Source organism: Anabas testudineus, chromosome 23 (genome assembly GCF_900324465.2).
Source record: "Anabas testudineus chromosome 23, fAnaTes1.2, whole genome shotgun sequence".
NCBI lineage: Eukaryota > Metazoa > Chordata > Actinopteri > Anabantiformes > Anabantidae > Anabas > Anabas testudineus.
The window spans coordinates 13,837,271-13,864,890 of NC_046631.1; the positions used below are offsets into that span (position 1 = coordinate 13,837,271).

The following is a 27,620-nucleotide window of genomic DNA, read 5'->3' on the forward strand; positions in this document are numbered from 1 at the left end:
GGACGGCTCACGTTACCTGTGTTAGCGACAAAGTCAGAGAGGTCAGACTGAGATGGTTTGGACATGTTCAGAGGAGGGATAGAGAGTATATTGGTAGAAGGATGTTGGAGATGGAGCTGCCAGGCAGGAGGGCAAGAGGACGACCAAGGAGGAGATATATGGATGTTATAACAGAGGACATGAGGTTGGCTAATGTTAGGGTAGAAGATGTTCATGATAGAGTGAGGTGGAAAAGGATGATTCGCTGTGGCGACCCCTGATGGGAAAAGCCGAAAGAGAAGAAGAAGAAGTATTATAGTATATTGTAGTATTATAGTATATTGTAGTATTATAGTATATTGTAGTATTATAGTATATTGTAGTATTATAGTATATTGTAGTATTATAGTATAATGTAGTATTATAGTATATTGTAGTATTATAGTATATTGTAGTATTATAGTATGTTGTAGTATTATAGTATATTGTAGTATTATAGTATATTGTAGTATTATAGTATAATGTAGTATTATAGTATGTTGTAGTATTATAGTATATTGTAGTATTATAGTATATTGTAGTATTATAGTATGTTGTAGTATTATAGTATATTGTAGTATTATAGTATATTGTAGTATTTTTGTGACGTTGAGGTCAGGTGCAGATTTAAAAGTGGAATCTAGAAACAAGTTAATATTTTGCGGGGTTTTTGTACTTTTGTGCTCGATCAAATTGTTATTATTAATATTATTTTCTCAGCAGCTGTATTCATTGGATTTAATCCTACAACATTAGTGACCAAATGCGCTCCTGTGTATGTTTAAATTGTGTTTTTAATGTTTATAAATCCGACCGGCTCACGCAGACCCCCCCTGTTTGTTCAGCTGATTTGGTTCCTGCCAGGTGGACCAACGTAACACCGGCAGAACGGGGAGACGCGGCCTGAAGACGGGGCCAGTTACACACTTTAGCGTCAATTAAGGTATTAAAACATTCCCAACATCCAAAAAGAGAACAGAATGACTTTCATAACTGCGTTAAATGATGTAAGGTTAAACATTTCTCTGTTTAAGTCAACATTAGCTTCAGTGGTTAACGAGCAATTAGCGGTAAAGTTAGCTAACAACACATTAGCTAGCTAGTTAACGGTTGGTCCAATTAGCAGCTAGCTTGAGTTATTACTTTCTAAATATGTTTACAAAAGATAAGATGGACATTTTTAAGAAAGTTATAAAGTTACGAAAAGTTGTAAGATACTATATCTGAATTTACCAGCTTAATTAGAATTTACCAGCCACATGATGCTAATGTGAACGTGATTTATCTTTAATAATCAACATTGTTGGCTAATGCTAAGGGCTAACGTCTCTTTAGCTTTAAACACAATAACAGACAGTGAATAATCAACATATTTAGAATTAGTGTCATTTATTATTTAAGTATTTATTTCAGTTCTTTCAGTGGTCTGATACCAACTACATGTTAAGGTCTGTGATTTATTTATTTATTACATTTTGCAGTTTTAGGTTTTTCTAACATTCTGATGTATATTTGTAATTAAATTAAACTTAGCTCCACTTTTACTGAGTGCTGTTGTTGTTTCACAGTCTGTAGGAAACAACACATTTTACTAACATTTCCTAACAAATCTGGACCAGACTTCTACAGTATCTAACCAACAGCATCACAGTTTCATGTTTCTGTACACCTGTGAAATTATTCTGCTGCTGCTATCATCATGATCACTAAATATTAGTGAGCTTGTTCCAGAAGCAGCATCACGAGCCCAAGCCGTGATACCACCTCGACTGTGCGTCATAGATGAGCTTGTAAACACTTTTCATCACTTTGGTAGAGGTTATTATTGTACTCAGATTGTATCTTAGATGTATAAATACATTTTTTAAAGGTAAAAATATATTTTTCTATTACCACAATTGAGATAATTAAAAAAAGTTTGTTTATTCAAAATTTTCCTGTTGAAAATACCTGATATTCAGTTCTTTTTTTATATTTTATATATTTTTTTACATGCTTTACAAAAAGCGTTTTTTTTACCTTTTCATATTTAAAAACGTGGCTACCAGAGGAAGGTAAACGGCTGATTTCATGGCTGTGGACAACTCCCATCCGGCTGCATCGTCAGAGACTCCAGTAGATGATGTCACTGCTTCATCAACAGGTACACCTCTGTTTTCTACATTAATGTGTACTTAAAGACCTCAACCCTGAACAGCTCTTTGCATACACTAGATTCATGCTCTCACAATGAGTGAGAACTGAAGGCAGTAAGAGTTCAAAAGCGCTCCAGCAGGAACTACAGCAAGTGATAAATCACTAGGTTCTGGCAAAGCTAAATCTGACGTTGGTAAATAACATAAATCTACTCCATCCCTTCAGTGAGAATGATGTGCAGCATTTTTCACACTTTGTGACACTTTGCAGTGGCCAAATCATGGCTTGACATTACAGTTACCTTGTGTTATAGCAGGCAAAACTGCATTCATGCAAGGTCAGTGCATGTGCCAGAAAATGAAAATAAATCTTTTTCTAGCCTCTCCCCCAATGACAGCTTGGAATGGCTTCCAGCACCCCTATGACCCTAAACATGAAAAGTGGTTAAAATGATAGATGGATGTGTGGCTCTATTTCTATCTGCTAACTCTGACAGAATCAAAAATTCAGTCAGGAGATGTGGTTTTCAACATTTAATTTGAAATACTGTAGATTGGAGTAAAATTCTGAAAACTGAATGCTGAGCTATTGCCATTCTCAATGCTACCTAGACTCACTGTTTGACCCTCTGATCCTGTTTCCAAAACACAAACATCCTCTAAAATCTCTCTTTCATCAGCCATGACAGTAGAAGTGATGATAATGATGATGATGATGATGATGATGATGATGAGTACTCGGTTTGACCCCCTTTTTACCACACTAAATCCAAATGCAAACCGGCACCAGAGTCTCTTTCAGATCTACTAAGGTCTCTCTATATCCTATGCTCAACCTTTAAAACTCTTTAATCACGCCCCTCATACTCCTCTTTCTGCTATGACCTTTCTGCTAAGTCTACCTTCTCTTTAACCTCTCAGTTGGCTGCCATTACATCTTAATATAAATGGCAGAACTTAAGCAAAAAACTTTAGGTAGTAGTACAAAACAAGATGATAAGCTCTTGTTGGTATAAAATTAAATGAAAGCAGATTTCACAATAAACCATATTAATTGAATTTTAACTGTGATCTGTGGGGCAGCAGTTAGCTCACTTGGTAGAGCAGTCATGTTATTAATAATAACAATAATAACAATAAAACAGTTACCATATCTTAGAATGGCTTCTACATTAATAATTGTACCAACACAACTGTTTTAATCCAGTAAGTTTTAATCTCAGTGCTTTAAATGTTTAAATGCTGCAATTTCCATTTTCCAGCATCCCAGCGTTGCCTGCTATCTAGAGAAAATGCCAGGTTGTTATGTGACATTTAGCCATATGAGATCAGGTCTTTATGACAAATCAGTTCATGCTAGACTCCTTTGGAGTCTTCTGTTTTTTTATGACTTAAGTGCTTTTTCGTTTTTATAAAATCAATCAATTTGATTTTATACTGATGTGAAGCACCCTTAATTGCTGTTGTTGTGTATGTAAGTTCTGTAGGAAATAAAATGTACTGGACTTGGCTTTTACATAGGTACTTCATACAATGGCTTTTACATAGGTACTTCAAACAAAATATTGTATGAAGTATGAAGTAGTGCTTGTCTGACCTGCTCATTTTAACGCAAGGATGTTGTGGAACTTTTCAACTACATTGTTAATTTCTTCAGTATGTGCTGATGATAATGAAAGGACCAGTATTTGTAATTTTTAATATACTATTCCTACTTTTTATTTCTTGTTTTGTTTTTTTAGATGGTTCACTTATATTTAAAAAAACAAAAGATATAAGATAAAGCTTTAGTGACTGTACAATGACAATAAAGCTTTATCTTATTTATTTATTTTTATTAAATATTACTCTAGACATGAGAAGAATATTCTTCAAACTGTTTCTGGATATCACTTGAAATCCTAAGGGCAATTGTCGAGCCAATAGATGCTCCAATTAAACTTATGGTGGTGCACTAGCCCATGCGTTTAATGTTTGTTTCATTAACAACAACAGCTTTGTTGTTTTGTTGTTACAATTAATGGTAAAAATGGATGTTTTAACCTCCTTGGGTTAACAGAGCTACAGTCAGACATGGAGCAGGTAAAGTTAAAAAAAATTTCTGTTACGTAAGACTACTACAATCCTGCATTACATCAAATAAAGGTATAAAAAAATAAATGTGTGCTATTCAGGGAATCTTTTCTAAAATAGAAAGCTGAAGAAAAATTGCTGCTGGACAAATAAGTCCTTGCAGCCTCCCGCATGGTCCCTGTGCCTTCTGCTTTCCTTGTCCCCCTCTTAAAAGACAGAAATATATGTATATTTAAAAAGTATAAAAACTTGAGGTCATGTATTGACCACTGAGTCCTCCTAGTACAGTGATTATAGGTCAGAGGCCAGTGGTGGATGGTTCACTTCAGTAGCCCCTCATGGCAATAGATGCTCCTCCCGCGTTGTCATGTCGTTTGACCTGATGGATCATCAGGATGGAGATCAGCAGGCCTAGCAGCTAGACAGACACACATGTAGACAGACAGGTGGTCAGTTAGAGAGACAGGTAGGTGAAATTTGTCCAAAATACTGAGTTCACGCCAGTGAAACAGCCATCTGTCTAATCATGTTTATTAACTGCTGTTGGTAACTACACTGACTTCATTAGGCCTTAAAATGCAACGCTTAGAATCTGGACTTGAGACTAGTCTCTGATTACTTGGCTGAGGATGTCACGGTGATGATTTAAGACCTATATAAAACAATACCTTTCATCCCAAGCAGTAGCAAATTTAACTAAATTAAGATTAATGTTCATGTTGCATTGAAAATAAAATACTGCGACATAGTTACTGCATCCTTCAAAATAGGCAACCTCTGACTAAAGTGATGAAAACTGCACAGTTTCTACACATGCAAAAGAATTTAAATCTAAATTTGATTTGTCAGAAGTGTAGAAAAGTGATTCAGGCAAAGTAATTATCAATTGTATAGTCATAGTTGATCATGTACTTTCTTCTGTACATAACATTTTTTAATTAAAAAAAAATTAAATATGATTTTTATTTCACGCTCTCCCTGTTGTTACGATAAATAGATAATCCATTAACTGAACACAATGAACAGCAACAAGGGAAAATGACTGCCTAACTTACTGCAGTGACAGCAAAGGCAAAGAATAAGCCCATGGCTAATGAAAAGACGAGGTTCAGTACGTCAAGAATGAAATCACTGCAGGCCTGCAGAATAGAAGATGGACAGATGGTCAGGTGAAAACATCATTGATTAGATTGGATGGTATTTTAATTGGTTGGGTCACTATTTAATTAAATACCTTTTTATAAATTTGTGTTGGACCGTTCATTCCCTGCAGGAAAGAGCATAATATAGCCACAATAAATTATAAATCTGCAGTCAAAAACAAACAAACAAAAATACTGTAGATACTAGACAGATGGAAGAATTGTTTTTAAATAAAATGGAATACATTCAAATAATGTGAAACCTTGACATAAGCATTAAGAGTGGTGCATCAGAAAAGTTTAGCAACTTCCTAAAGAGAATATGCACACAATGATGAGTCACTGTACCCATTTATTAGTTTGATTGCTTCTCGTTGCTTCTAATGACATCACCCCACTTTTAAGTGTGGCTCTTTAGAATAACTCTGGAGAACTCATTATGAAAAATAGTTTCAATGATACCTACCCATCAAGCTTTTTTATTGTTCCTACAAAACTAGTTATTAACCCAATTCTAAAACCAACCTGAGGTTTGGATCTGCACACTCCCATATACGTAGTTTTGCATTCACAGGAGTCAGGGATTTCATTACCCCAGTCTTCAGGCTTCACTACTCCGCAGCACTGGGCCTGCAAGCACATGACAACAGATGGTAGTAAGTGATTCAGTAATGGGAAATGGAAGAGAACCACAGATAAAGCAAGAAATTAATAGAATTTCAATGACTTTAAGTACTAATTAGTAGTTTAGGGTTTTTTTTAGCTCAATTGTAGAGATTATTAAAGGAGATCATTCATTTTGTAGTTTGTACTGGGAATGTTATCATCAGCTTTTCTGTATGCCACAGGAAGACACCCTCACACTGTTCACTAGAAAATATTCAACCTTGAAGAGCCTACTAGAAGCATTGTTTAGGTAGACTAAAGGTTAGTAGTACAAAGAGAACATTACAGATGCCTGCAGTGCTTCAAGCATCCCTTTCAAATCCTTGTCTTCCTTAATGCTCTTTGCCACATCAGCTGCGATGGTCTGAAAGTTGTCTTTGACCTGCATGGAGAGAGTGAACAGTAGTAAGATCAAGGTAGATTGACCAGACAGCATGGTCTAAGCCGGTATAGAGCAGCATTAGCATCAAGAACAAATCAAAAGACAAGAATTAGCATGATGCTTGAGAGAGACCTTGCCATCAATTTTGTTTCTGTTTACTTGTGACTGCTTCAAAAAACGAATAGTTTACTCTGATTAGTAAAATTTGATTTCTGATATGAAGATGAAAATTGCCATGAGAATAGATCAAAATATAGGTAACTGGATAGGTAGATTACCTTATTTCTTGTGACAACAGTAATGATGCCAAAGATCATCATGATGACCATTCCAATCCCCATGAAGCCTGCAAACTGTACATGAAACAATTTGAATAAAAATAGGGTATCCTGATTTATTAATATAACTAATTAATAAGCTGGTTTGATTTATTAAGTGGCTTGATTACCCAACAGAACTAACTAACTTCGAAAGCTGACTCTTATTAGTTTTGTATGCAATGCACTCTTGTACTTACTATTTTGAGGGCAATTGGTTTCTCTGACAAACCGGCGTAGATTCCCAGACAGGAGATGCCAAGGACGCCAATGGCCACTACCCAACTCCAACCCAGGCTTGGGCCCCCAAATGCAGACATCTGCTCAACACGACACAAACAGTGAAATAGTGCAGAGCTACATTTGTTTCGTTGTGAGGCAATGAGGCAACTAACTATTTAATATCCATGAAGAACAAAACACATTCAATGAATAAACTGTCCAGAAAAGCAGGGTATTGCAAATACACTGCTCGTCCAAAAAAGTCACACGCTGTTACACTTTGTTGGACTACCCTTAAACTTTACGGCACACATACACACATTGTCTAGATATGCTTCTGCAATGACACAACATTTGTTTCCATCTAGAGTTGTGTACATTTTTTGCCAAGATCTTGTATAGAACATGGGAGAGTTCGACCACTGCACACAGTCTTCCTCAGCACATCCCAAAGATTCTCAACAGGGTTAAGGACTGGACTTGTCTGTTTGAAAATTATGTGTTCCTGAACCACTCTTTCACCATTTGAGCCCAAAAAATCTAAGCATTATTATCTGAAATCCAGGTAGTCCACCTACCCTACCTTTTTATCTTGCCGCTGTACAGTGTTATAAAATAAGTTTCAGTGTCAGATTCCAGATGTAATTTCCTGACAAAAAATGTTCATCTGGGCCAATACTGCACAAAGGACCATATGGATCTCATTTTACAGCCTAAGTTTTCATATCTAATGTTGAAAATGGGTGTTGGGATGCAGGCAATCTAAAACCTTATTATGTGTGCTTAGAGGACAGAAATGGAAAGTCAATTTCATTAGTTAAAAACAAAGGGATAAAATTGGGTTTCATAGAATAATGAAACACTAGAGATGCTGTGTATGTAGCTGTTAATATTTTTGATCTGATGATTCTGTTTTCCTGCTGCAGAGAAAGTTAGCCGTGAGAATAGACGATTGCATCTAAGAAATCAGATCCCACACTACATGTAGGCTACCTATAACCACCCCAAATTTTACACCTCCATGTTAAACATTCCTGAACATTGTGTTGTTATGTATTGTCTATCTTTAGACCCATTCTTTATACGGGATTATGCATAGAGTTGTATCTAAAAAACAAAAAGAAACGTTCAAGTTTGTTTTAATTAAACTCACTGCTCTGAGAATATTTATTTATGGCATAACCATATAGGATTTCTAAACTGCTGGCAGTTAGTGATTATACAAGGGTCTTCTTTCTGTCTTTAATAGAGATCACGCAAGATTGAACTTTTTTTTTTTTTATTATTCCATCCATCCATCCATCCATTTTCTTCCGCTTATCCGGGGCCGGGTCGCGGGGTGAGCAGCTTAAGCAGAGATGCCCAGACTTCCCTCTCCCTAGACACCTCCTCCAGCTCTTCCGGGGGGACACCGAGGCGTTCCCAGGCCAGCCGAGAGACATAGTCCCTCCAACGTGTCCTGGGTCTTCCCCGGGGCCTCCTCCCGGTGGGACAGGACCGAAAACCTCCCCTACGAGGCGTCCCGGGGGCATCCGAAACAGATGCCCAAGCCACCTCAACTGGCCCCTCTCGATGCAGAGGAGCAGCGGCTCTACTCCGAGCTCCTCCCGGGTGACTGAGCTCCTCACCCTATCTCTAAGGGTGCGCCCAGCCACTCTGCGGAGGAAACTCATTTCGGCCGCTTGTATCCGCGACCTTGTCCTTTCGGTCATGACCCAAAGCTCATGACCATAGGTGAGGGTAGGAACGTAGACTGACCGGTAAATCGAGAGCTTTGCCTTTCGGCTCAGCTCCTTTTTCACCACGACGGACCGGTACACCGACCGCATTACTGCTGCCGATGCACCAATCCGTCTGTCAATCTCACGCTCCCTATTTCCCTCACTCGTGAACAAGACCCCAAGATACTTAAACTCCTCCACTTGAGGGAGGATCTCCCCCCCAACCTGTTTTTATTATTTATTGCTCCAAATCAACACAAACTCTCCTATTAAAATTTTTGTCCATGATATTGGACAAATTACAGTAAATTTGCTCTGTCTGCCAACAGACATCCTGTTAAACAGAAGCTGTTTGGCAGCAACTGCTGACCTGACAAAGATAAACATGCGTTTCTGGTTTAGGGTCTGTTGACAGCATTTATATTCTGTTCTTATAATACATTTGACCAATGCTTGTTTTGAGTTACAAAAGCAGAGAAAGAATTATGTTAAGAATTAAGAAGCAAAAACCTTGATGATGATGATAATATCACATTTAACAAAGTGTTGTAACTTAATAAGAAAGTGCATCACTCATTCAATGTAAGAGCCATTTTCACATTTTGTTTTTCCATTGCATTTCATTATAATGATGTAGCATAGTCCAAGGATATATTGCCACATTCAAGACAAACTGGAATCTACATTGTAATATTAATGGTGTTTACCTGTTGGCTGTGGGCAGTGGACTTGATTGAGCCATAGATCAGCAGACATCCGACAATCTGAGGACACATCCCTTTAGTTAATTTGTGCAGTAAAATAATAAATATTGTCATGATTGGCTGAAGCAAACCATAAATGAGCCTTTTAGTCTCAACACCAGAAGACATTTGTTTTAAGAGGCATTATAACATGTATTTGTACACTTGTAACAGCCACAAAATGAAATATTAAAGAATGGAAAGATCACTGAGTGGTCCTACAGGGCACAGGTGCAGGGTCAGAAGACTCATGTACAGTAGTTAGAAACAGAATGACCCAAAAGGACCTAAATTAGATTCTCTCAGTCTGGGGATGTGAGGTTTTCTTATGCCAGGCATTGCGTCTGTTTCGGGGCAAGATCGCTCCCTTTTTTTCCTCATGTGGGAGTTTCATGTCTTTTCAGACACTAGATGGAGACAGAGATCTAAGAACTGGACTCACATTATACCCTGGGGCAAATGGTGCATTTCCCAACCCAAACATTCCTTGTAATCTTGCCAAAAGTACATTATGTATACATATATTTGAATTTTTAATACATACTGCTAATCCAACATGTTCATATCTGTATGATTTAGAAAATTTTAACTGGAAATTAACTCTTGTGTGAGGGGAAAAAAAGAAAGAGAAAAGAGGCAACATTAAAAAGGGAGGTTCCTTACATTTATACACTTTCTCCTGTAAAGTAAAAAGGATTTTATATGTTGTTCAGCCTTAAAACAGTCTCTCCAAATGTTTTCTATTATGTTTTTTCTAGTGGTTAAAGCTGAAAACATGCTCTAGACAAAAAAGGAAGAAACTCCATTAGGGCAAAGGAAAGGGGGTCGGTTGTCAGACTGAAATATGACCCTGTTCGCTGCTGCTGAGACTTGTCTGTTTACCCCCCCCTCGCTCTTGTGGGGTTTTTTTTTTTTTTGTCTCCCTCTTACTGGAAACCAGTGTTTACTGAACTCGAGTGGAAAAAATCTGGACCTGCTTATTGTTCTTGAAAATGATTGATGCTTTACACATTTGGTTGATGCTTGATCACTTTACTCCTTATTGTAATATACAGTATGTAGTTAATAATTAAGATTGTTTAAATATAAAATCATAATTGAAAAAAGCGTCTTTTTTGTTTTTATTTATTGTTACTCAATTTGCATCTTATATCATTTTAAGTATACTGGACTTTTTCCACACGTTTATGTTTTTAGTAAGGGTTTAAAATCAATTAGAAAACCATCTTTCACTGAATGAGTATTTGGTTCTTTCTTTCAGCCCATTAATTAAAATGTTTTTTAATGTTTATTAAAACCTATAACTACGGCCAAAATAAGAAAAAAGAAAATCCATATAATTTTTTACTTTGTGGACTTTTTCAAAGGACTGAACAAAGAATTGACAAAACAAGAAAACAACCAATATAAAAAAAAGTTCATACTTACCGCAAACAGCACATTGAAAAAGACAAAGAGACACTTGAGGCATCCATTAATTTTCCCCATCTTCAGCTTTTTAGTAATTGGCTCTCAGGAGGTAAAGAAGTAAAGCTGTGTTCATGTAACAGTATGTTTGATGATGTGCAGCTGTGGATGCTGTGATGAACTATATGTAGAGTGAATGAGCGAGGGTTGAATGCAGATCTGTGAAATACAGAGCCGATCTGCAGCCAAACACCTGACACACACACACACACGCATATGCAATAAGTGAAAAGAATCTTTCCCAAGAATTGGAGCTGACTCACTCTGGAGGTTGGTTCAATCAATCTAACCACACACTTCACACAGTTTATGACAGGAACACAGGACAATGACGTAAGAGTTCAGAGGCAGGTTTTGAATTAGGCTGAGTTTCTAATTGAAATGTATCTTTTAATGTATTCCATGCAAAGCTCTGTTTACTACAACAAAGGAGGTTTGTAAAAACTTATCTATGTAGATGATCTAGAATGGAAAATGTTAAGAGAGATATGGATAGGGAGTTTAGAGATCCCCTGGAAAGCCATTCAGTCCTTATCCATTCTAACCTGCGTACCCATGTGTGGCACTCAGGTTGTTTAAAGGCTGTGACACGCCAAACTGAGACACAAAAGAACTAAAAGCAACTGAGATAGACTGCTGCTTCGCTTAAGGTCACCTTTGTCTGGGCCAAAAAGTGGTACTAAGACATAATTCTCTTTACGAACAGGTGGCGTTAATGTGTTTTTGCCCTTCAACAAAGGGAAAGCAGAAGACCAAAGAGAGGAAGCAGGTATAGAAACTGCAACTCCTAGTAATAGTAGCACATTTTTAACATTTTTTATCATATCTGCACTGAAAATGCACATTTGACACATCTGTTAACACATCAAACTAACATTCCTCATTTGCCACAGTAGAGAGATGGGGCTGAGCTCTTTGTTGCTGAGTTTATGTTTGATAATATGCACAGTTTAAGAACTGAGAAACCTACTACAAGTGTAAAGAAACTACTGCCGTAGTAGAAATATGGTTTTGCACAAGTGACAGAAAACTATTCTATAAAGGAAACTTATAGCTTCCTCTTTAAAACTAGAACTCACATGTGATCAAAGTCATTAGTTAAATATTGTAATTATGGCTTAAGGTGACACTGGTAACATAAAAAAAAATCAGGAATCTTTATTATTTTCAAAAAAACTCTTTAATATTGCATTTTTCTCCTGTTATTTTGTGACGAGATCTTTGTGATGAGATCTGATTTAATCTTTGTATTGTTTTGGTCTAAAAAAAATAATGTGATTATGTAATAATAATGTTGCTTTATGGCTTAAATTATTGAGCTATATCAGACTTACAGATTTACACTATGTTAATATGATACATAGATCATTGGGTTTGTTTGTTTATTTGTATAAAATATATAAAACCAACAGCCTTTAACTTCCTGTTGCAAACCCTTCACAAAGGCTTTTTGTCCTCTCTAACTGTTCTAGATCTATGAAGTGTTTACGCGGGGTCTGATGAAGGAGACCACACCTCCTCCATATGTGTAGAATGGCGCCATCCGTCCTCATGACTGTAGAAAAACAGAGTGCAGGTCATAGGAAAAAAGTAATTACCTGCTTCTGGCCCCACTGAGAGACATGTGTTTTACAAAATAACTGAAAAAGGAACGTCCCCTTCAGGTATGTGAGTTGTGAGCTGCTAATAACAAAGCTTATAAATCCTTTTTTCATAAGTGTAAACGTCAGATCCAAGTAATGCATGAAAAAAGGAGGGAACAAGAAAAGTTACGGTAACAGTGGGCAGAACTGAGTAATGTCTGAAGGAATGCAGATGTTGATGACGAGGGGGGGGTTCTCTTTTCCCATTCAGGAAGAGAAGTTATGTCATAAGATGTGAAATTGGATCTGAAAAAATTCCAGATAAAGTGAATGGATGACAACATAAAAGTTAAGTTTTTGTTTCAAAGTTGAACCTTTAAAAGGTTAGGGTTTTTGCCTTTACTTTTCACTAAGTTCAACGCATGTCTTCAAGACCAGATTTAATCATTAATCACGTGCCACCTTTTCATTTATCTCTTATTAAATACTAAATATGTTGCAAGAAATAATTTTGAAACAGGATTGTTTTGTTTTTTTAGGTCTGCATCAAAATATTATATAATATTATTATATAAAAGTATTTTTAGTATGTGTAGTATTTGAAAATCTCTGCATTCAGAGTTTATATCTAAAGATGTTGAGGTGTGTCAGTACCACGATGCCAGTTGGCCTTAATACTACCCTTTTTGGTTAAAGTAAGCAGATGTAACCTGAGTTCTTGCTGTTAAGCTTTACTGCTATTACATAATCGGTCAACTGTGTGTCTACTGTGGTTTAGTGGACCAAAGGGTGGTGTTTCTGCAGCACACGAATAGACAAAACAATTTATTGCTAAAGTTCCTTGAGTCCTACTTTAACATATCTTAGCGTATTTTAACATATAGATCCAAAACCTAAATTAATGTTATATAAAATTGGTTATATCATATTTGATTGGTAAAGAAATTAAATTTGGTACAATTGGAGCAAGAATGCTGGTGTGATGGGACCCAAAAATAGATCTGTTACTATTTGTTCTGTACTAAGGTTATACTGGTGAGTTGGAAATTGATTATTAAATAATGCAGTCTAGAATCCTGACTGGATGTCATTGTCAGAATGTTTTACATTACAATTTTTATCTATGTGGACAGTGGAGTGTGTTATGTCACATTATCATTTATCAAAGGATAAAGAGATTCAAACATATTTTAAGTCTAAGGCCTCTTGGGGATTTATGGACATGTCATTTAATTAGTCCTAACTCTAACTAGCTCCAAGGGCACTGCTATACTTGCTCCTTACCAACATGTTTGTGTAGACAACAACTGCATCATGTCATTATTCATAAGCGCTTGTGTACTTCGTATATCTCTGAAGTCTTTATAGTTAGGCAGATCAGTGGTTTTCAGTTTTTGCTTGTTCAAGACTACTTGCAGGATTTTAAGAAGCAGTGTGTTTGAAATTATTGTTAGTTAAAAAAATCCTCTTATTCCAGTTTTTTGAAATTAGGAATACTCTTTTCATCCCCACTTTGGTGATACGTAAATCAGAAGCAATCACGAAGTTTTCCTGTGCTTAGTGCAAGTGCATGTAATTTTCTGCCACCTTTAGTTTGGTAGTGGTAATTGGTAGTGTGTCTCTTCCTATTCCTCCCATGCAATGATGCAGTTGTGTTTAGCCTGTGTTCAGTAGCTACTGCTGCTCTTGTAGCTTCTCACATTTTTACCAGTTTTCACCACCTTGTTTCTTTCTTGTTCTGGCAATCCCCTGCTCTACAGCATGTTGCATCATACGCGAACTGAATCATCAGCGTAGTTGCAGTGGTTGCCTACTTATGTGGAATGTGGAGGTTGTTTCAGAGCTATAAGGGCTCTTATTGCCAAAGCGTTTTTGAAAGGAGAAGTTATATACCAATTTCCCTAATGCAAAACAACGCTACAGTTCATGAAACTGGGAAGTACAGATTGCTCGTATTCTGCTGGAGTAAGCTATTTAAACAACTGAAATCCAAATTTCAAAATCACCAAACCTAAAGAATGACAATTGAACAAGAATGATTTCTATCTTTTCTGTGTGTGTTTCCCCTTTCTCCCGCCGCCTTGATTACGTCTGTTTAAAGCTGCCCACTCAGCAGACTGCAGCATAAAACTGCACACTCTGCAGTTTGGTAAAACATTTGTAGCCTCTTCCAACAGATTTCTAAGAAAAGACAAATTCTCAAGATAAGATCAAATAAATTGGAGGTGTTCAGTAGAAGGCAGTTTTTGTGACTCCAGTCACTGAAGGATCTTATCAGTTCTCTTCTTGTTCATTAGTGATACATGCAACAAATGCGGTATCATCACTTGTACTTTTGAATGTGGTAACACTCAAAAAGTCCCCTGTGGAGCCCCAGTGCTGCTTAGCACTTTACCGAAGATGCATTTTCCCAGCCTGACAAACTGCAGCCTTTCTGTCAGGGAACCAGTGGTAGTGGTTGGATATGTAGCGGATGGATAGTAAACTTGAGGTCTTTTGTATGTTGTGTACATATTCTGTAAAAACTGAATTGTGGGCAACTTCTGAATTCCCAACTGGATCATTAAGTTAAAGCAATGAAAGGCTTGAAGCTTAAGAAGCTTACAGAGTGTTGGTGAACTACCAGTGTGATGTAAAACAACAACAAAAGAACCTCTCTTGGGCTTCTTATGACCTCCAGGAAATCACAGCAATACCTGCACCTCGTGCATTGACTGAAGAAGGTGAGTCTGCCTGCACCTGTCTCTAGTAAACTGTACAGTTTATTGCTATTGCTATTGACAGCATCTGCCTTAGTCTTTCACAGTAAGAACATGGAGGAAAAAATTATTAGCAAAGCAAATTCATGAAATCCTCAACATCATGAAAACTCCCTCCTACACCAGACATAACCTCTTCAGGCAGTGAATTAATTTAGTATTTTTGGTCATGTAACCATGAGAGTCCTTTAGTCAGTGTACATCAGAACAGGTGAACATGCAAAACATTTGGCTACAGACAGGTTCAAAATCAAAAATATGGACAATAATGCAATAAATAAATCATGAACTAAGTTTAAAAGAGTAGAGCTTTTAATATGTTATCCCATTAAAATTAACTGAATATTACACATAGTTAAAGCATTAACATACAAATTGTTAATGTTTTTTGTCAGTTCTGTTGACACAGCTTTGGTGAAAAACAGGTTCTGTGATTTGTGGTTTGTCAGTCTTAGTTTTACTACTCAGACTTGTTTTTGCTGTGCTTGTGCAATGTCTCTTTCTAACGTTTTGTACAGTTACTGTAGACAGTGTGAGAAAATTCCACTTTCTTCTTCACCTGCCCCATTTTGGTATTTGAGGCTTTGTAACTTCCACAGAAGTAACTGTCAGTTTCACTTTTAATGGTTCAGCAGACTTTAATTTCACTGAGGATTTCCATGGTTTGTAGGTGATGTGACGCTTTGTGACTTGGACTACCATTTAGTAATCAAACAAACCCTTAGAAAGAAGTTAGTCAGTTTATTTTTAAACAAATTTATCAGCTTTACCGTGAAGAATGACAAATAAACAGAGACAGTAAGTGCAAAGGAGAAAGAAGGCAGAAGAAACACAGTGATACCATGGTATAGAGAAATCCTGTTGCCTTATAGATTCTTAGACTTTAAACAGATACTGAAGCTACTTTTTTAAGCATCTTTTTGTGGTTGTTGTTAACTGCTCTCTGAAAACCGTTGAACCTTCTTTGCGTTCTGTTTAAAACAACAACGGAGCTCTCAATATAAATAACATCAGAGTTTTAAGATTAGCTTAGTACAGTTAGTAGATTCATTCACTTTCATATCACTTACTCACAGAACTTTTATCTTAATAGTGTATACACTTTCATTTCTGAAATAACAGACTTGTGGTTTGGCTGGTGGCTGTTAAAAATTGCTGCCACGAAAACGGCTGCAGGTGAGAAAATGATACTCATGCATTTCCAGCACAGATCTATTATACCCCACTTTAGGGGGTTTCAAGTGCAACTGAAGTGAGTTTTTACTTTGATTTCAGCCAAAGTGACAACAAACAATCTTGTAAATACACAATACGTTTAAGAACCTACAGAAACAAATTGGCTCTATCGGAGGAAATCTGCTAAGCTCTAAATCCTTTATATATATATATATATATATATATATATATTTTAAACTTTATTCAATCTGTGAGAAATTGTAGATTGTTAAATCTGTCTGTGTGGATTACTCATGTTTGGCCCTGATGCCTAGTATGGTTTCTGCAGTGTACAGCAAGTTAAGTTAGGTTGTAAACAACCTTCTTAAATGTAGTTTTAGGTAGATAAAATCTCTTAGAAGCTTCTGGCTTTGGCAGAAAATAGAAAATATTCAAAGCCCAAGTAAGCAAGATTTGGTACCCATCTGTACCACATCTCTCAGTACCACTCATTGACAGTGTGACATTTGCATATATTTGCATTTTGAAGCTGATACTTTACTATCAAAGAAAGTGTCATAAGAACTTGGATTATCTTGGCACAAAGTGAAACTTTCATAGCAAGCTAAACTAAGTTACAGACAGAAAGAAAGAAGATAGAAAAAACAACAACTTGTAAAATCAAATAGCTGATAATGTTTTATACAGTAAACAAACATCACTTAAGTTAAAATAGTTTCTCAAGAACCATTGTGACTTTTATGTGGAAACAAAGCTGAGAGAAGAGGAGTTGCACTTTTTCTCATGGTTTGTAACACGGAACCTTTTCATGCGTTCGACATGTAGAGACAAGAAGATATACCGCAGAGGATTGTTTGGATTCATTTCAGATGTTTTACTGAAGAATCCACTTACAGGAAAGAAAAAAACTAAAGGTCATGTCTCTACGTTGCTTCATGTGTGCATCAGAAGCTTTACAAGCTGTCTCTTTGTTTGTTGCCACTCCCTGCAGAAACCTGCTGGGAGGATTACTTCTTGTAGGCTTGTGTGGCTCCCAGAGCTTCCACTGATATTCATGCTGGTACCAAATCTATAGATTTTAAATGCTGGGAAAGACGCAACCTGTCGGCAACCAGGTGTAAATGCTGTTGATTCTGTGACATGAAAGTAGGTCAAATGGAATATATAGTTTACATCACCCCACATATTTGAGTGGAAACCTACCATGTGGTAACAAAAAAGAATTCTCAGAAAAGTGGTGACTTTTGTCAAACAACAAAGTCCATCATCCAACTCCCATAAAAACCCCAAAAGTATCTCGGAAATCTCTCTAAACCATTAACTGACACACTTTCATTTTGCTTTATGGGTCATATGTTTATGCTCTGGGACATGTCACAGAAGACTCTAGTTTCCCTTTATAACATTAATACGGTTAAGGCTCCATTTGCACTGGTATCAACATGTGATCTGTTACTGGAAGATATTGGCATTTACACTTCCCTCTGCAGTACGGCCTAGATGTGTTCTGTCTCATCTTATTGCTGATTTAATTGATTAATGTAATCTAAATGTGTTCATTCTGCATTTACAACTGAATTTTCCTAATGCTGATAACAAATACACTGTCCCCCCAAAAATCAGATTCGTGTAAAACTAATGATGTTTTGGGAGAAGCAAATTTGAAACAAAATTTGATTTCCATATTTGCATAACCTGTTGTTAATTGAAGGTTATAGCATAACATTTTGTCTTAAGATTCAAGTAAATCCACAGTGGGGGCCAAAAGTTAACGCCCACCCAATACTATTGTGTACTTTATCTCTTGGTCTGTTGGGTTTTTCCAGTTTGGGTGTTTCAGTTTTATAAAGGGGAAATCTTAAAGCTACAGTGTACAGTGATAAAAGTACATTTTATTTATTATATTCTGGAAGATAAGTGGGGCAGGAGTTGGTTGGAGAGGTTTCCCCAATGAGTTTTGTTGCAGGAGGATTGCCCCACAGCCTGAACTATCTATACTATATCAGTTGACATTTCTAAGTCATTTTAAACATTTTCATTTGTTCAGCTTTCATTCTGCATTGTTATGTAGTCATTTTGCTTTTCTTTCTGTTAATTTTTTGTCTGTTTATTTATTCATTTATTTAATTCTTTTTTGACTTGACATTTTGACTTACCCTCAATCACCTGAATGAACAGTTCCATCGAAATCATTTAATTTTGTCTCAGATTGTACTTGAAGTTATATTGTTTTCATATTTAATCTAATTCACCTCGATGCTTTCAGCAATTGCAATAGATCTAGATGCAGCAGCCTCTGTCACATTTCTCTCTTTTCACTGCATGTCAGCTATTCTCCACAGAATATTTTAAAAGTGTGTCAGTTCACCAAAATGTTGCATGCAGTGCAAAAACACAGAACACAAGGAAACTGCCCTGCACATTGTTTAGCAGTTACAATATCCTGGAATTGTACTTAATTATGCAACTTTCAAATAGCGACTATTGAATTGTGCGCAGTCCTATACATCTAGCCGGTGATCTACAAAAAAAAAAAAAAAACAGGAACAAACATGGTGGTGGCATGTTCCATATTTTGCATTTTTCACTGGTGTTTGTCACTGAGAGATAGGAGAATGACCAGTGTAAGTGGAAAAACAAATTTAATCCAAAGGTGTTGGTGGAAGAGGTCATTCATCACTTTGATGAGCTACAGCAACTATATCTTAGTAAAAAAAGAGGCCAGCTGCCACGTTTAGCCTGATTTTGTGTCCACACTGCGCCCATTGTTTGCAACAAGAATTTCAGGATTTGGGACGACACACGTCGGGTGCTGGTATACAATGTTCCTATAGGAATTACAAGAGTGTTGGCTGACAATTGCAACAGGAAATCCTACCCTTGACACTCAGCCTTCCAGAAAGACCTCGATATCCTGGAAATTACAATAACAACATGAGTAGATCAGATAACTGCATCTAAAAAGTACTGTAGTCTGTCAGATCAATGGGATAAAGTATACGGTATCAATGTAGTGCAGTAAAAGTAACATAAAAAGAAAAACTTAACACAGCAGTCGAGTAAATTAACCACAGGGTCCGGTAACATAAAAATAAACAGCAGCCAGGATGTTGGTTGTAATTTCTTCCTCTAGCCATTTCATCGCAACTCTGCTCTCTTTAACCTCCATTATTAGATTTTGAATTTCGTTTATAGTGCAAGACCAAGTTTGGCTTGTTTACACACAATAAGATAATGTATTATTAAATAAATAAACTTAATTTGGTGAAAGAGTGGCTGCTTCACTACTTTTCAAAATAAATACTGTACTTTTGTTTTTACAGCTACAAATGTATTTGACAGCTTTAGTTGTAAATCAGACTAATAAAATACAGTGGGTGAATTCTTCCCCGCCTTTTTATCTTGTGATTTATTACTAAAAAGCAGCTTTAAAGAGACTTTTCCTCTCTTTCTGTTTCGCAGATGGTTTGACTTGGATTACTGTTCAAAAGATGTAGACTTAGATCAGATAAATCGACATCTTCAGAGATTAGTGAAAAGGGGAAAATCTTGAGTATAATGTGAAGCTGTGGAGAACCGAGGAGGAATTTGCCCAAACACTGAGCTTCATCAGTATCACATTACAGCCATCGTGTGGCTGCGAGTGGAAACTACAACTAAAGATCACACACGTAACCGATGCAGGATTATGGGTAAACATGAGTAAACTTTATTTATAAAGCCAAACATTTCACAACCAGTAGTTATTCCTCCTTTTTAAGATTCTTGCCCTGGTAGTCTTTTGATATAACTGCTGCTGTTACTGACTCTGATTTACACACAATCACCCACAAATCACTTAAATATCATATTAAATTTAAAACATCTGATTGATAGTACATATAATAACTACACAAGCTCTTCTCAATAGTGGCGTTTTTAACCCCTTCCCAGTGTCAGATGCCAAAATAACCTTTAGCTAAATAGAGAGGTGTTGAATCTGGAGTGTAAGTGAAGTTTATGGAAAAATGGCTGCAAAGATTTGTCGGTCCTTTCTGTTTGATAACACGGCTAAGTTGGTACTACCTTTTGAGATTTAGAGTCATTTAGACTATTACTTAGATCAGTGATTATTGTGTAACTGTCTCATCACACAGAAATATGAATGTTTTTAGATCCCTTTAAACCTAACACTGTGACTATATTGAATTTTTACGACTGTGACCAGCTCTGTGTATCAGTGCCTTTTGGGTTCAGGGGGCAGACATCAGGGGTCAGGTGAGACTTGGTTTGGGTTCGAATTTCACTCTGTTGAAGTCGTCAACTGTCGTTTCTACTGGAGGCGTCTTCCAGTATTCTTCCAGACCCAGAGCCAGACACAGAGCGATGGCTGCCATCTGCAACACACTTGCCCAATTAGAATATATGTAATTCAGTCTTTAACATGGAGGATTTTTACATATAAGTCAGAACTCCTCTATAAATGTATTACTGGAAACTCCTTATGTACATCCATTAATTTAAACTCATCTAGAAACCTACATTTCGTCATTTGGTGGAAGGGAGGTACAACACCTACCTACACCTACTGGAGGTGGTCCACAGCCAGGATTTGAACCCCGGTTTCTCACAAGAGATGATCATAATAGTCAAACCACAAATAAAGACATTGTTTAATTATTACCGTAATAGTTGCAACAGCTGAAATGATTCCTATCCTGAGTTTGATGGGGAAGCTCAGGTAACTCTTCAGGATGAGACCACAGGGCTGCCACAAACAAGTCATAGATCAGTATTCAATATTAATAATGGCTTGTTTTCTCCTCACTGTGGTGATTAGGAAAACCTCTTGTGATGTCAAAAGTCAGGGTGAAATAGGACAGTTAGTCAATAAGTATTTGTTGGCAGAACTTTGATATAAAGCAAGTGCAAATTGCTGAAACCGCAGCGCTCAAATAAATTGATTTAATCAGCTACACACCACAAAAGATAGGGGAATAAGGGGAATACTAACAGAAATGCAGCAGAGTTGAGTAATTCAGAATTAAGGAGATGAACAAATTTATTTACCTTGGAGTGAACCCATAATTTCTCTGTAACTTGTGGGTCTGGTGGACAGTGGTCGCTGCCCACCAGCTCATATAGCCCCTCTGTGCTGGAGTTACCAGGCCCAGAGCTGTAAGCCAAAAGAGAGAAGAACAGAAGCTAAGATATATTTTTAAAGCATGACTGGGGACCAGAACCACAAGAACATATTTCCTAGATTCCAATGAACTTTATTAATCCCACAGGGATTTTGCTTTGGAAGAAAGGCTGACTTGCTTCATCTCCCTAGATCCAAATTTTAATTTAGAATTTGTCTTTCTGTCCAACAAAAATGTAAACTCTTTAAAAAGAAGTGAAACGCTTCTAGAAGCTCAGAGCTACTTATGTAAAATCTTTCATGTTTCTGTTCTCACCATGCTTTTGTGTTAAATTTTTAATTTTTTTTTCTATAAACATATTCTACAAACTCAAACTGTTAATGCTTCCCATGTGAAATCTTTGACTGCTGAAACCTACTAATGGAGACGCAAACACCCCTTAAACCAGGGGTGTCAAACTCATTTTAGTTCAGGGGCCACATACAGTATAATTTGATGTCAAGTGGGCCGGACCATTAAAATCGAGGTAAATCATAGTTATAAGTAACAATAAATTCATGTTTTCCCCTTTGTTTTAGTGGAAAGAAGTACAATTACATTAGGATATTTTTTTTTATTCAATGAGCTATCCTATTACAAAACACATTATGAAGAAAGTCAGATTTCCCAAGAAAAACGTGCAGTTTGCTTCAGTTTATCATTTACATGTGTGCATTACAACTGATCACAGTGATTGTACAAAAGGCACAAAACACAAATGTCACAGGTATTTAGATTTGAAAAATATGGTAGCCTATTGAACTTCAACATTAAATTAACTTAACATATAGGAATTATTTTTACTCTACATGTGTAATAATTCTCAAAACTTGGTGGTCATTTGAAATGTATAAGATAGAAAGTAACCACCTGGCCTGTAAATATAAGATTTATACATGAAACACATAAAAAATACATACCAAACTTTTTTGTAGTGAAGTTTTCTCCTTTTTGAGAAAGACATTTTGGCTAATGAGGGTGCGAAGGCGAGTACAAAAGTAGATGTATGGTAGTAATCACTGAACATTAGCTGTGTCTATCTCAGAATTGTTTCGTCTTTTTCTTCTTCTTCTTTTTTCAGCTACTCCATGTCTAAAACACCCTAGCGCCCCTAGCGAACAATTTAGGAATAGTTTATTTTTCAGAAATCCTACTTTATGTCTCATTGCATTTTTTCACTTTCAGATTTATCCCGCGGGCCAGACTGAACCTCTCAACTCTTTAGGAATCACAACACTTCTGTACAAATCTAAAGCTGATTCTGGACATTCTCACCTTGGCTGTGGGCCAGAGGCAGCAATGGGAGGTGTGCAAAAACAGGAGTCAGGAGGTCGATTCTCCCAGTCTTCAAAACTCCTCAAACCACAACAGGAGTCCTGAGCATTAGATATGATCACATGAAATTTATCTTTAGTGTAATTCTGACTAGTAAAGTACAAAAGTACACTTCATTATGTCTCTTACCGAGGCCTGGAGTTTGTTCAGTTCCTTCTGGATATAAGGCTCTGCTCTGTGCAGGGGAGTCACGTTCAGAAAGACCTTGTCCACTTCACTGTCGAGCTGCAGAACAGAAAACACGGTGGATACAAGCAGTTAGGAGACATGACAGACAACAGAGTTATTGTTATTATGGTGTGGTTACCATCCAACCTCAGTGAGGCACCAGTAGGACTATAAAAGATGATTTTACAGATTAATAGTGTTACCTGAGCTTGAACCTGAACCAGCGGTGAGGCAACAACCATCAGAGCCACAAACTCCACGAATATCAAAACAGAAAACTGCAAAAGATTATCACAGGTTAGGTGTGTGTGTTTGAACCAAAAGGTATGTCTAACACCTCCTGGTGGAGTGTATTCATTTTAGCCAAGAGGGGGGGATGTAGGTGTTTAAAGTTCATAATAGTGGTCGACCGAACATTCAATGGCTAATAATTAGAGAGCAGCGAGGGCGATATCTAATGTTCACCATTCTAGATCTGACATCTCAAAAAAGATTAAAAATAATAGACTAATGGGGGACGTGTAAACACTGTCACTATGCAACTGCCAGACTAAACAAAGGGGTCCAGAGTTTAACAGAAGAGAATTTAAAAGCACAGTCTCCTCTAGTTTGGAGTCTGGAGTGAGGAACAGTTACAGACCCTAATCTGAAGACCTCAGACCTGAGGAAGTACTTTTGCTAAGGCAAGTGAAGAGGACCAATCTAGACAGGGTGAAATAAAGACCTAGATAATGGAGGGAAATATATTTTAGTGTTTGGTTATTTAAATCTTTTTCACAGAGAGCTCGCTGTCTCTCTTTTCTGAAAACAAGCTAAAATCTGGACTTGTCTTAACACAGATCACAATAAAACAAATGTACAGCTTTTAATGAAAACCTTTTTTTCTTTTGCTTGTGTTTATCTCACCACCAGCAGCAGAGGTTTGAGATCCAAAGATGCAGCACAGATGCCAAGAACAGATAATATCACTGTGATTGGACCAAACACCTGCAGGACCAGTAAACCATCGCTACTGGACAACTGGTCAAACAACTGGGAGAGAAAGAGAGAGATGGACAGGTAAATTACTAGTCCTTTGATAAAAAGGTTTATTAGTTTCACAGATTTAGCTCTGATTTAGAAACTAAATTCACTTTTCATACTTTCAGCTTGAGAGGAGAAACTAAACCAGCGCCAACATCAATACAGTCAACATCTAAAGAAAGACCAGCAGTAAATAATTGATCCTGGAATTTATTGAACACAAAATAAGATGTAGGAAAGTAACTTTGCATCCACATTAAATTAGCTTTTAGTGTTAGTGCTGCAGTTTCATATTCTCAGTTGCCTAAACTAATTCAGTTCTATAACCATTTTGTTTTGTTGGTAATGTCAGGTGACAAATCAATACTGACTGAGCAGCTTTTCAAAAGATAAAATATTTATGGAGAGACATCAAGATATTTGATATTTATGATATTAAGATATTTTGTCTTTATGCATTTAATGTATTGTTCATATATTTGTCAAAGTATTTATTTCCTGTCCTATAATGTGAACAACAAGAGTGCTTAGTAACAGGCTGCAGATGACAATGAAGACCAGTAAATACACACAGAATCACCTCAGCAACGGGTGTGTTGCCGTCGATGGAAGAAAACCCGACACCGATCATCACGACACCAGACACCTGCAGGTTTATATTGGAGAAGAATATATGAGGAAAAGTAGCAGTGAACTGTTGTTTGGTTGGTTTTCACAGAGGAGGAAGTGTTTAAGTCTTTTTATTCCGTTTTGCTTCATTATGGATCTTTAAGTTGATGCAGGAACTAAATGTGACACAGATCCTACAGAATCTAAGTAAAGCCTTTTAAAATAGGAAAGTTAAAGGTAGGATTCACTGAGGGGAGAAAATGAGCAGCAAATTACAGAAGAATAATGAGGAAAACGTGGGAGGGGAAAGAAGAGGAAAAATAAGAAGAGGAAAGGAAGAAGAAACCTAAACAAAGATTGACTGATTAGATTAATACCTTATGTAACACTGGTATTTTAAAAGTAAACTCGTCATATGTTTGACAAATAGGTAAACTGTGTCTAAATTACTTTATAATTGTTATATCTATAACAACACTGCACTGGTCTTTTTTGCTACTCGTTGTTCTTCAGTGCCAACCAAAAGTATTGGAATGACAAGAACAAATACTTTGTTTATGCCGGACAATGAAGATATTCGTGTTATTGCAAAATCTTTAAATGTGCCTGACAAGCAACTAACAATATCAACCAAAATGCAAAAAATAAAAAACTGTCATTAGGGATTTGGTCGTACAGAATGGTGTCATCAGCACATCGTAATAACATAAACACCTTAACTAAAACTAATTTAGGCAGACCTTCACCTCAGATAGCACCAAAACAATACGTTTACCAGCATCTGCACTGATCCTGGTATGATTAACGACTGGTAGTAGCAGTAAAGATTGTATTTAATGATGATTAATGAAAGTTAAAATTCATTAAAAAAAAACTAACATTGGCACAGAAATTAAATGAACAGTTCATAGAAATAAAGAGGTGTCATCAGCATATGATACTTAAAATATATTATTATTATTAGCAACTTGAGTCTTTTATAGAGTAAAATCATCTTAATCATTATCATCATCGGTATATTTTAATTACAAAATCTTACAATACATGTGTATGAGCACAGACTGAGTAATTTATATAAATATCAGAAAATACACTTGACTACTTCTTCCCTAATGCAGTTTTCACAATTAAAAGAGAAACTTAGTGTATAAATGCTTTAATGTAGAAAATTGCTTCTGCAAAAACTTTTAAATTAATGATGTAACTGTTCTGTGTAATGAGCAGATTATTAGATTATGTAGATTATTGTCAGGTTATTGTCATTTTACAAAAGATTCAACCGCATTTTATTCCATCCTCAATAAATGTTGTAAATCTTATTTCTAGCTGCTCATCATCGTCATAATTAACACAAACGTGCTGTTAGCACTTAGAGATTAGCGGTTAGCTTACCAGCAGCAACACAGTGACACAGATGGAGAGTCCTCGCAAGTAACTCCTGCAGCGAGCCATGACCGCTGAGAGAGTGGAGCTAAAATAGAAACAAGTGAAGACCAGAGCAGAGTGTGTGTGTGAGAGTGTGTGTGTGTGTCCATGATGGATGTTGTTTAAAGCTCAGTGTTTGGCTGCAGAACGAAGAACATGACCAAGTTTGGGAAATCAGCTGTACGAGGAGGAAGAAAACAAGTGAAGGAGGACATGAGGAGAGGACACGACTGGAGAGGTAACAAGGGAGGTTAGGAGAGTAGGAAACCAGGAGAGGAGAATAAACAATGATAGGAGTAAATGAGATGAGTCGAGAGGTAGCAACAAAGGACAGAGTAGGAAAAGAGAGGAGAGGAAATAAAAAGGTAACAGAGGAGGACAGGAGAGAAAGAAGACTGAAGGAAACAGGAGAGGAAAGAAGGAAACTAGGAGGGAGTTAATGAGAGATGGAGTTTCTAATATCTAATTAGGTGAAAGGAGGAGGAGATATATAAAGGAACAACAGGAAGGGATAAGAAAGACAGATGAAGGTAAAGTAATGAAGACAAAAGGAGGACGGAAAGGGAGGAACGGGGGGTGAGGGAGGAGAGCTGGATAAAGAAGGACATTAAATAACCAGGAGAAAGGAGGCAAGAAGAGAGGAGACAAAAGGAGGCGCTAGGAGAGGAGAGGAGACCAAAGGAGGCAGCAAGAGAGGAGAGGAGACAAAAGAAGACGGCAGGAGAGGAGAGGAGACAAAAGGAGGCAGCAAGAGAGGAGAAGAGGAGAGGAGACAAAAGAAGACAGCAGGAGAGGAGACAAAAGGAGGCAGCAAGAGAGGAGAAGAGAAGAGGAGAGGAGACAAAAGAAGACAGCAAGCGAGGAGAGGAGACAGCAAGAGAGGAGAGGAGACAGCAAGAGAGGAGAGGAGACAAAAGAAGACAGCAGGAGAGGAGACAAAAGAAGACAGCAAGAGAGGAGAGGAGACAAAAGGAGGCACTAGGAGAGGAGACAAAAGGAGGCACTAGGAGAGGAGAGGAGACAGCAGGAGAGGAGAAGAGGAGAGGAGACCAAAGGAGGCAGCAAGAGAGGAGACAAAAGGAGGCACTAGGAGAGGAGACAAAAGAAGACAGCAGGAGAGGAGAGGAGACAAAAGGAGGCAACAGGAGAGGAGAGGAGAGGAGACAAAAGAAGACAGCAGGAGAGGAGAGGAGACAAAAGGAGGCAACAAGAGAGGAGAGGAGACAAAAGAAGACAGCAAGCGAGGAGACAAAAGGAGGCAACAAGAGAGGAGAGGAGACAAAAGAAGACAGCAAGCGAGGAGAGGAGAGGAGACAAAAGGAGGCAACAAGAGAGGAGAGGAGACAAAAGAAGACAGCAGGAGAGGAGACAAAAGAAGACAGCAGGAGAGGAGAGGAGACAAAAGGAGGCAACAGGAGAGGAGACAAAAGAAGACAGCAAGCGAGGAGAAGAGGAGAGGAGACCAAAGGAGGCAGCAAGAGAGGAGAGGAGACA

General features: G+C 37.3%; 2 protein-coding genes and 1 long non-coding RNA gene across 5 annotated transcripts; 1 reads left to right on the forward strand and 2 right to left on the reverse strand.

Moving 5' to 3' along the window:
• Window positions 1-841: 841 nt before the first annotated feature.
• On the forward strand, window positions 842-24,666 carry LOC113163815. Of its 3 annotated transcripts, XR_003298942.1 has the most exons (6): window positions 842-961; window positions 2,067-2,161; window positions 12,359-12,550; window positions 22,752-22,872; window positions 23,982-24,128; window positions 24,218-24,666. It is a non-coding gene; the product is annotated as an uncharacterized LOC113163815 (long non-coding RNA). The 3 variants fall into 3 exon arrangements; XR_003298944.1 differs by lacking the exon at window positions 22,752-22,872; XR_003298943.1 differs by lacking the exons at window positions 842-961; window positions 2,067-2,161; window positions 12,359-12,550 and adding an exon at window positions 14,734-15,192.
• Window positions 3,348-11,094, reverse strand: LOC113163814 (tetraspanin-7-like). Its single transcript, XM_026362805.1, has 9 exons — window positions 10,848-11,094; window positions 9,384-9,440; window positions 6,934-7,053; window positions 6,695-6,769; window positions 6,321-6,416; window positions 5,894-5,998; window positions 5,461-5,493; window positions 5,282-5,365; window positions 3,348-4,644 (listed from the first exon to the last, which is right to left on the reverse strand). The coding sequence occupies exons 1-9, from the start codon at window positions 10,905-10,907 to the stop codon at window positions 4,552-4,554; spliced, it is 723 nt and encodes a 240-aa protein (XP_026218590.1). The 5' UTR covers window positions 10,908-11,094; the 3' UTR covers window positions 3,348-4,551.
• LOC113163813 (leukocyte surface antigen CD53-like) lies at window positions 20,091-26,580 on the reverse strand. The gene is made up of 9 exons (XM_026362804.1): window positions 26,094-26,580; window positions 24,673-24,738; window positions 23,976-24,101; window positions 23,273-23,347; window positions 23,031-23,126; window positions 22,842-22,942; window positions 21,454-21,559; window positions 21,068-21,151; window positions 20,091-20,780 (listed from the first exon to the last, which is right to left on the reverse strand). The coding sequence occupies exons 1-9, from the start codon at window positions 26,151-26,153 to the stop codon at window positions 20,658-20,660; spliced, it is 837 nt and encodes a 278-aa protein (XP_026218589.1). The 5' UTR covers window positions 26,154-26,580; the 3' UTR covers window positions 20,091-20,657.
• Between the last annotated feature and the right edge of the window lie 1,040 nt (window positions 26,581-27,620).

Excerpts from the sequence above, each read along its gene's own strand:
- LOC113163814 (XM_026362805.1), bottom strand. The coding sequence starts at position 10,907 with ATGGGGAAAATTAATGGATGCCTCAAGTGTCTCTTTGTCTTTTTCAAT. Across the intron at positions 5,999-6,320 it reads TTGAAGCACTGCAGGCATCT|GCCCAGTGCTGCGGAGTAGT; the intron begins GTAATGTTCTCT and ends ATGTGCTTGCAG. Across the intron at positions 5,366-5,460 it reads CAACACAAATTTATAAAAAG|GCCTGCAGTGATTTCATTCT; the intron begins GTATTTAATTAA and ends TCTATTCTGCAG.
- LOC113163813 (XM_026362804.1), bottom strand. The coding sequence starts at position 26,153 with ATGGCTCGCTGCAGGAGTTACTTGCGAGGACTCTCCATCTGTGTCACT. Across the intron at positions 21,152-21,453 it reads AATTATGGGTTCACTCCAAG|CCCTGTGGTCTCATCCTGAA; the intron begins GTAAATAAATTT and ends TGTTTGTGGCAG. Across the intron at positions 20,781-21,067 it reads CAGCTGTTGCAACTATTACG|ATGGCAGCCATCGCTCTGTG; the intron begins GTAATAATTAAA and ends AGTGTGTTGCAG.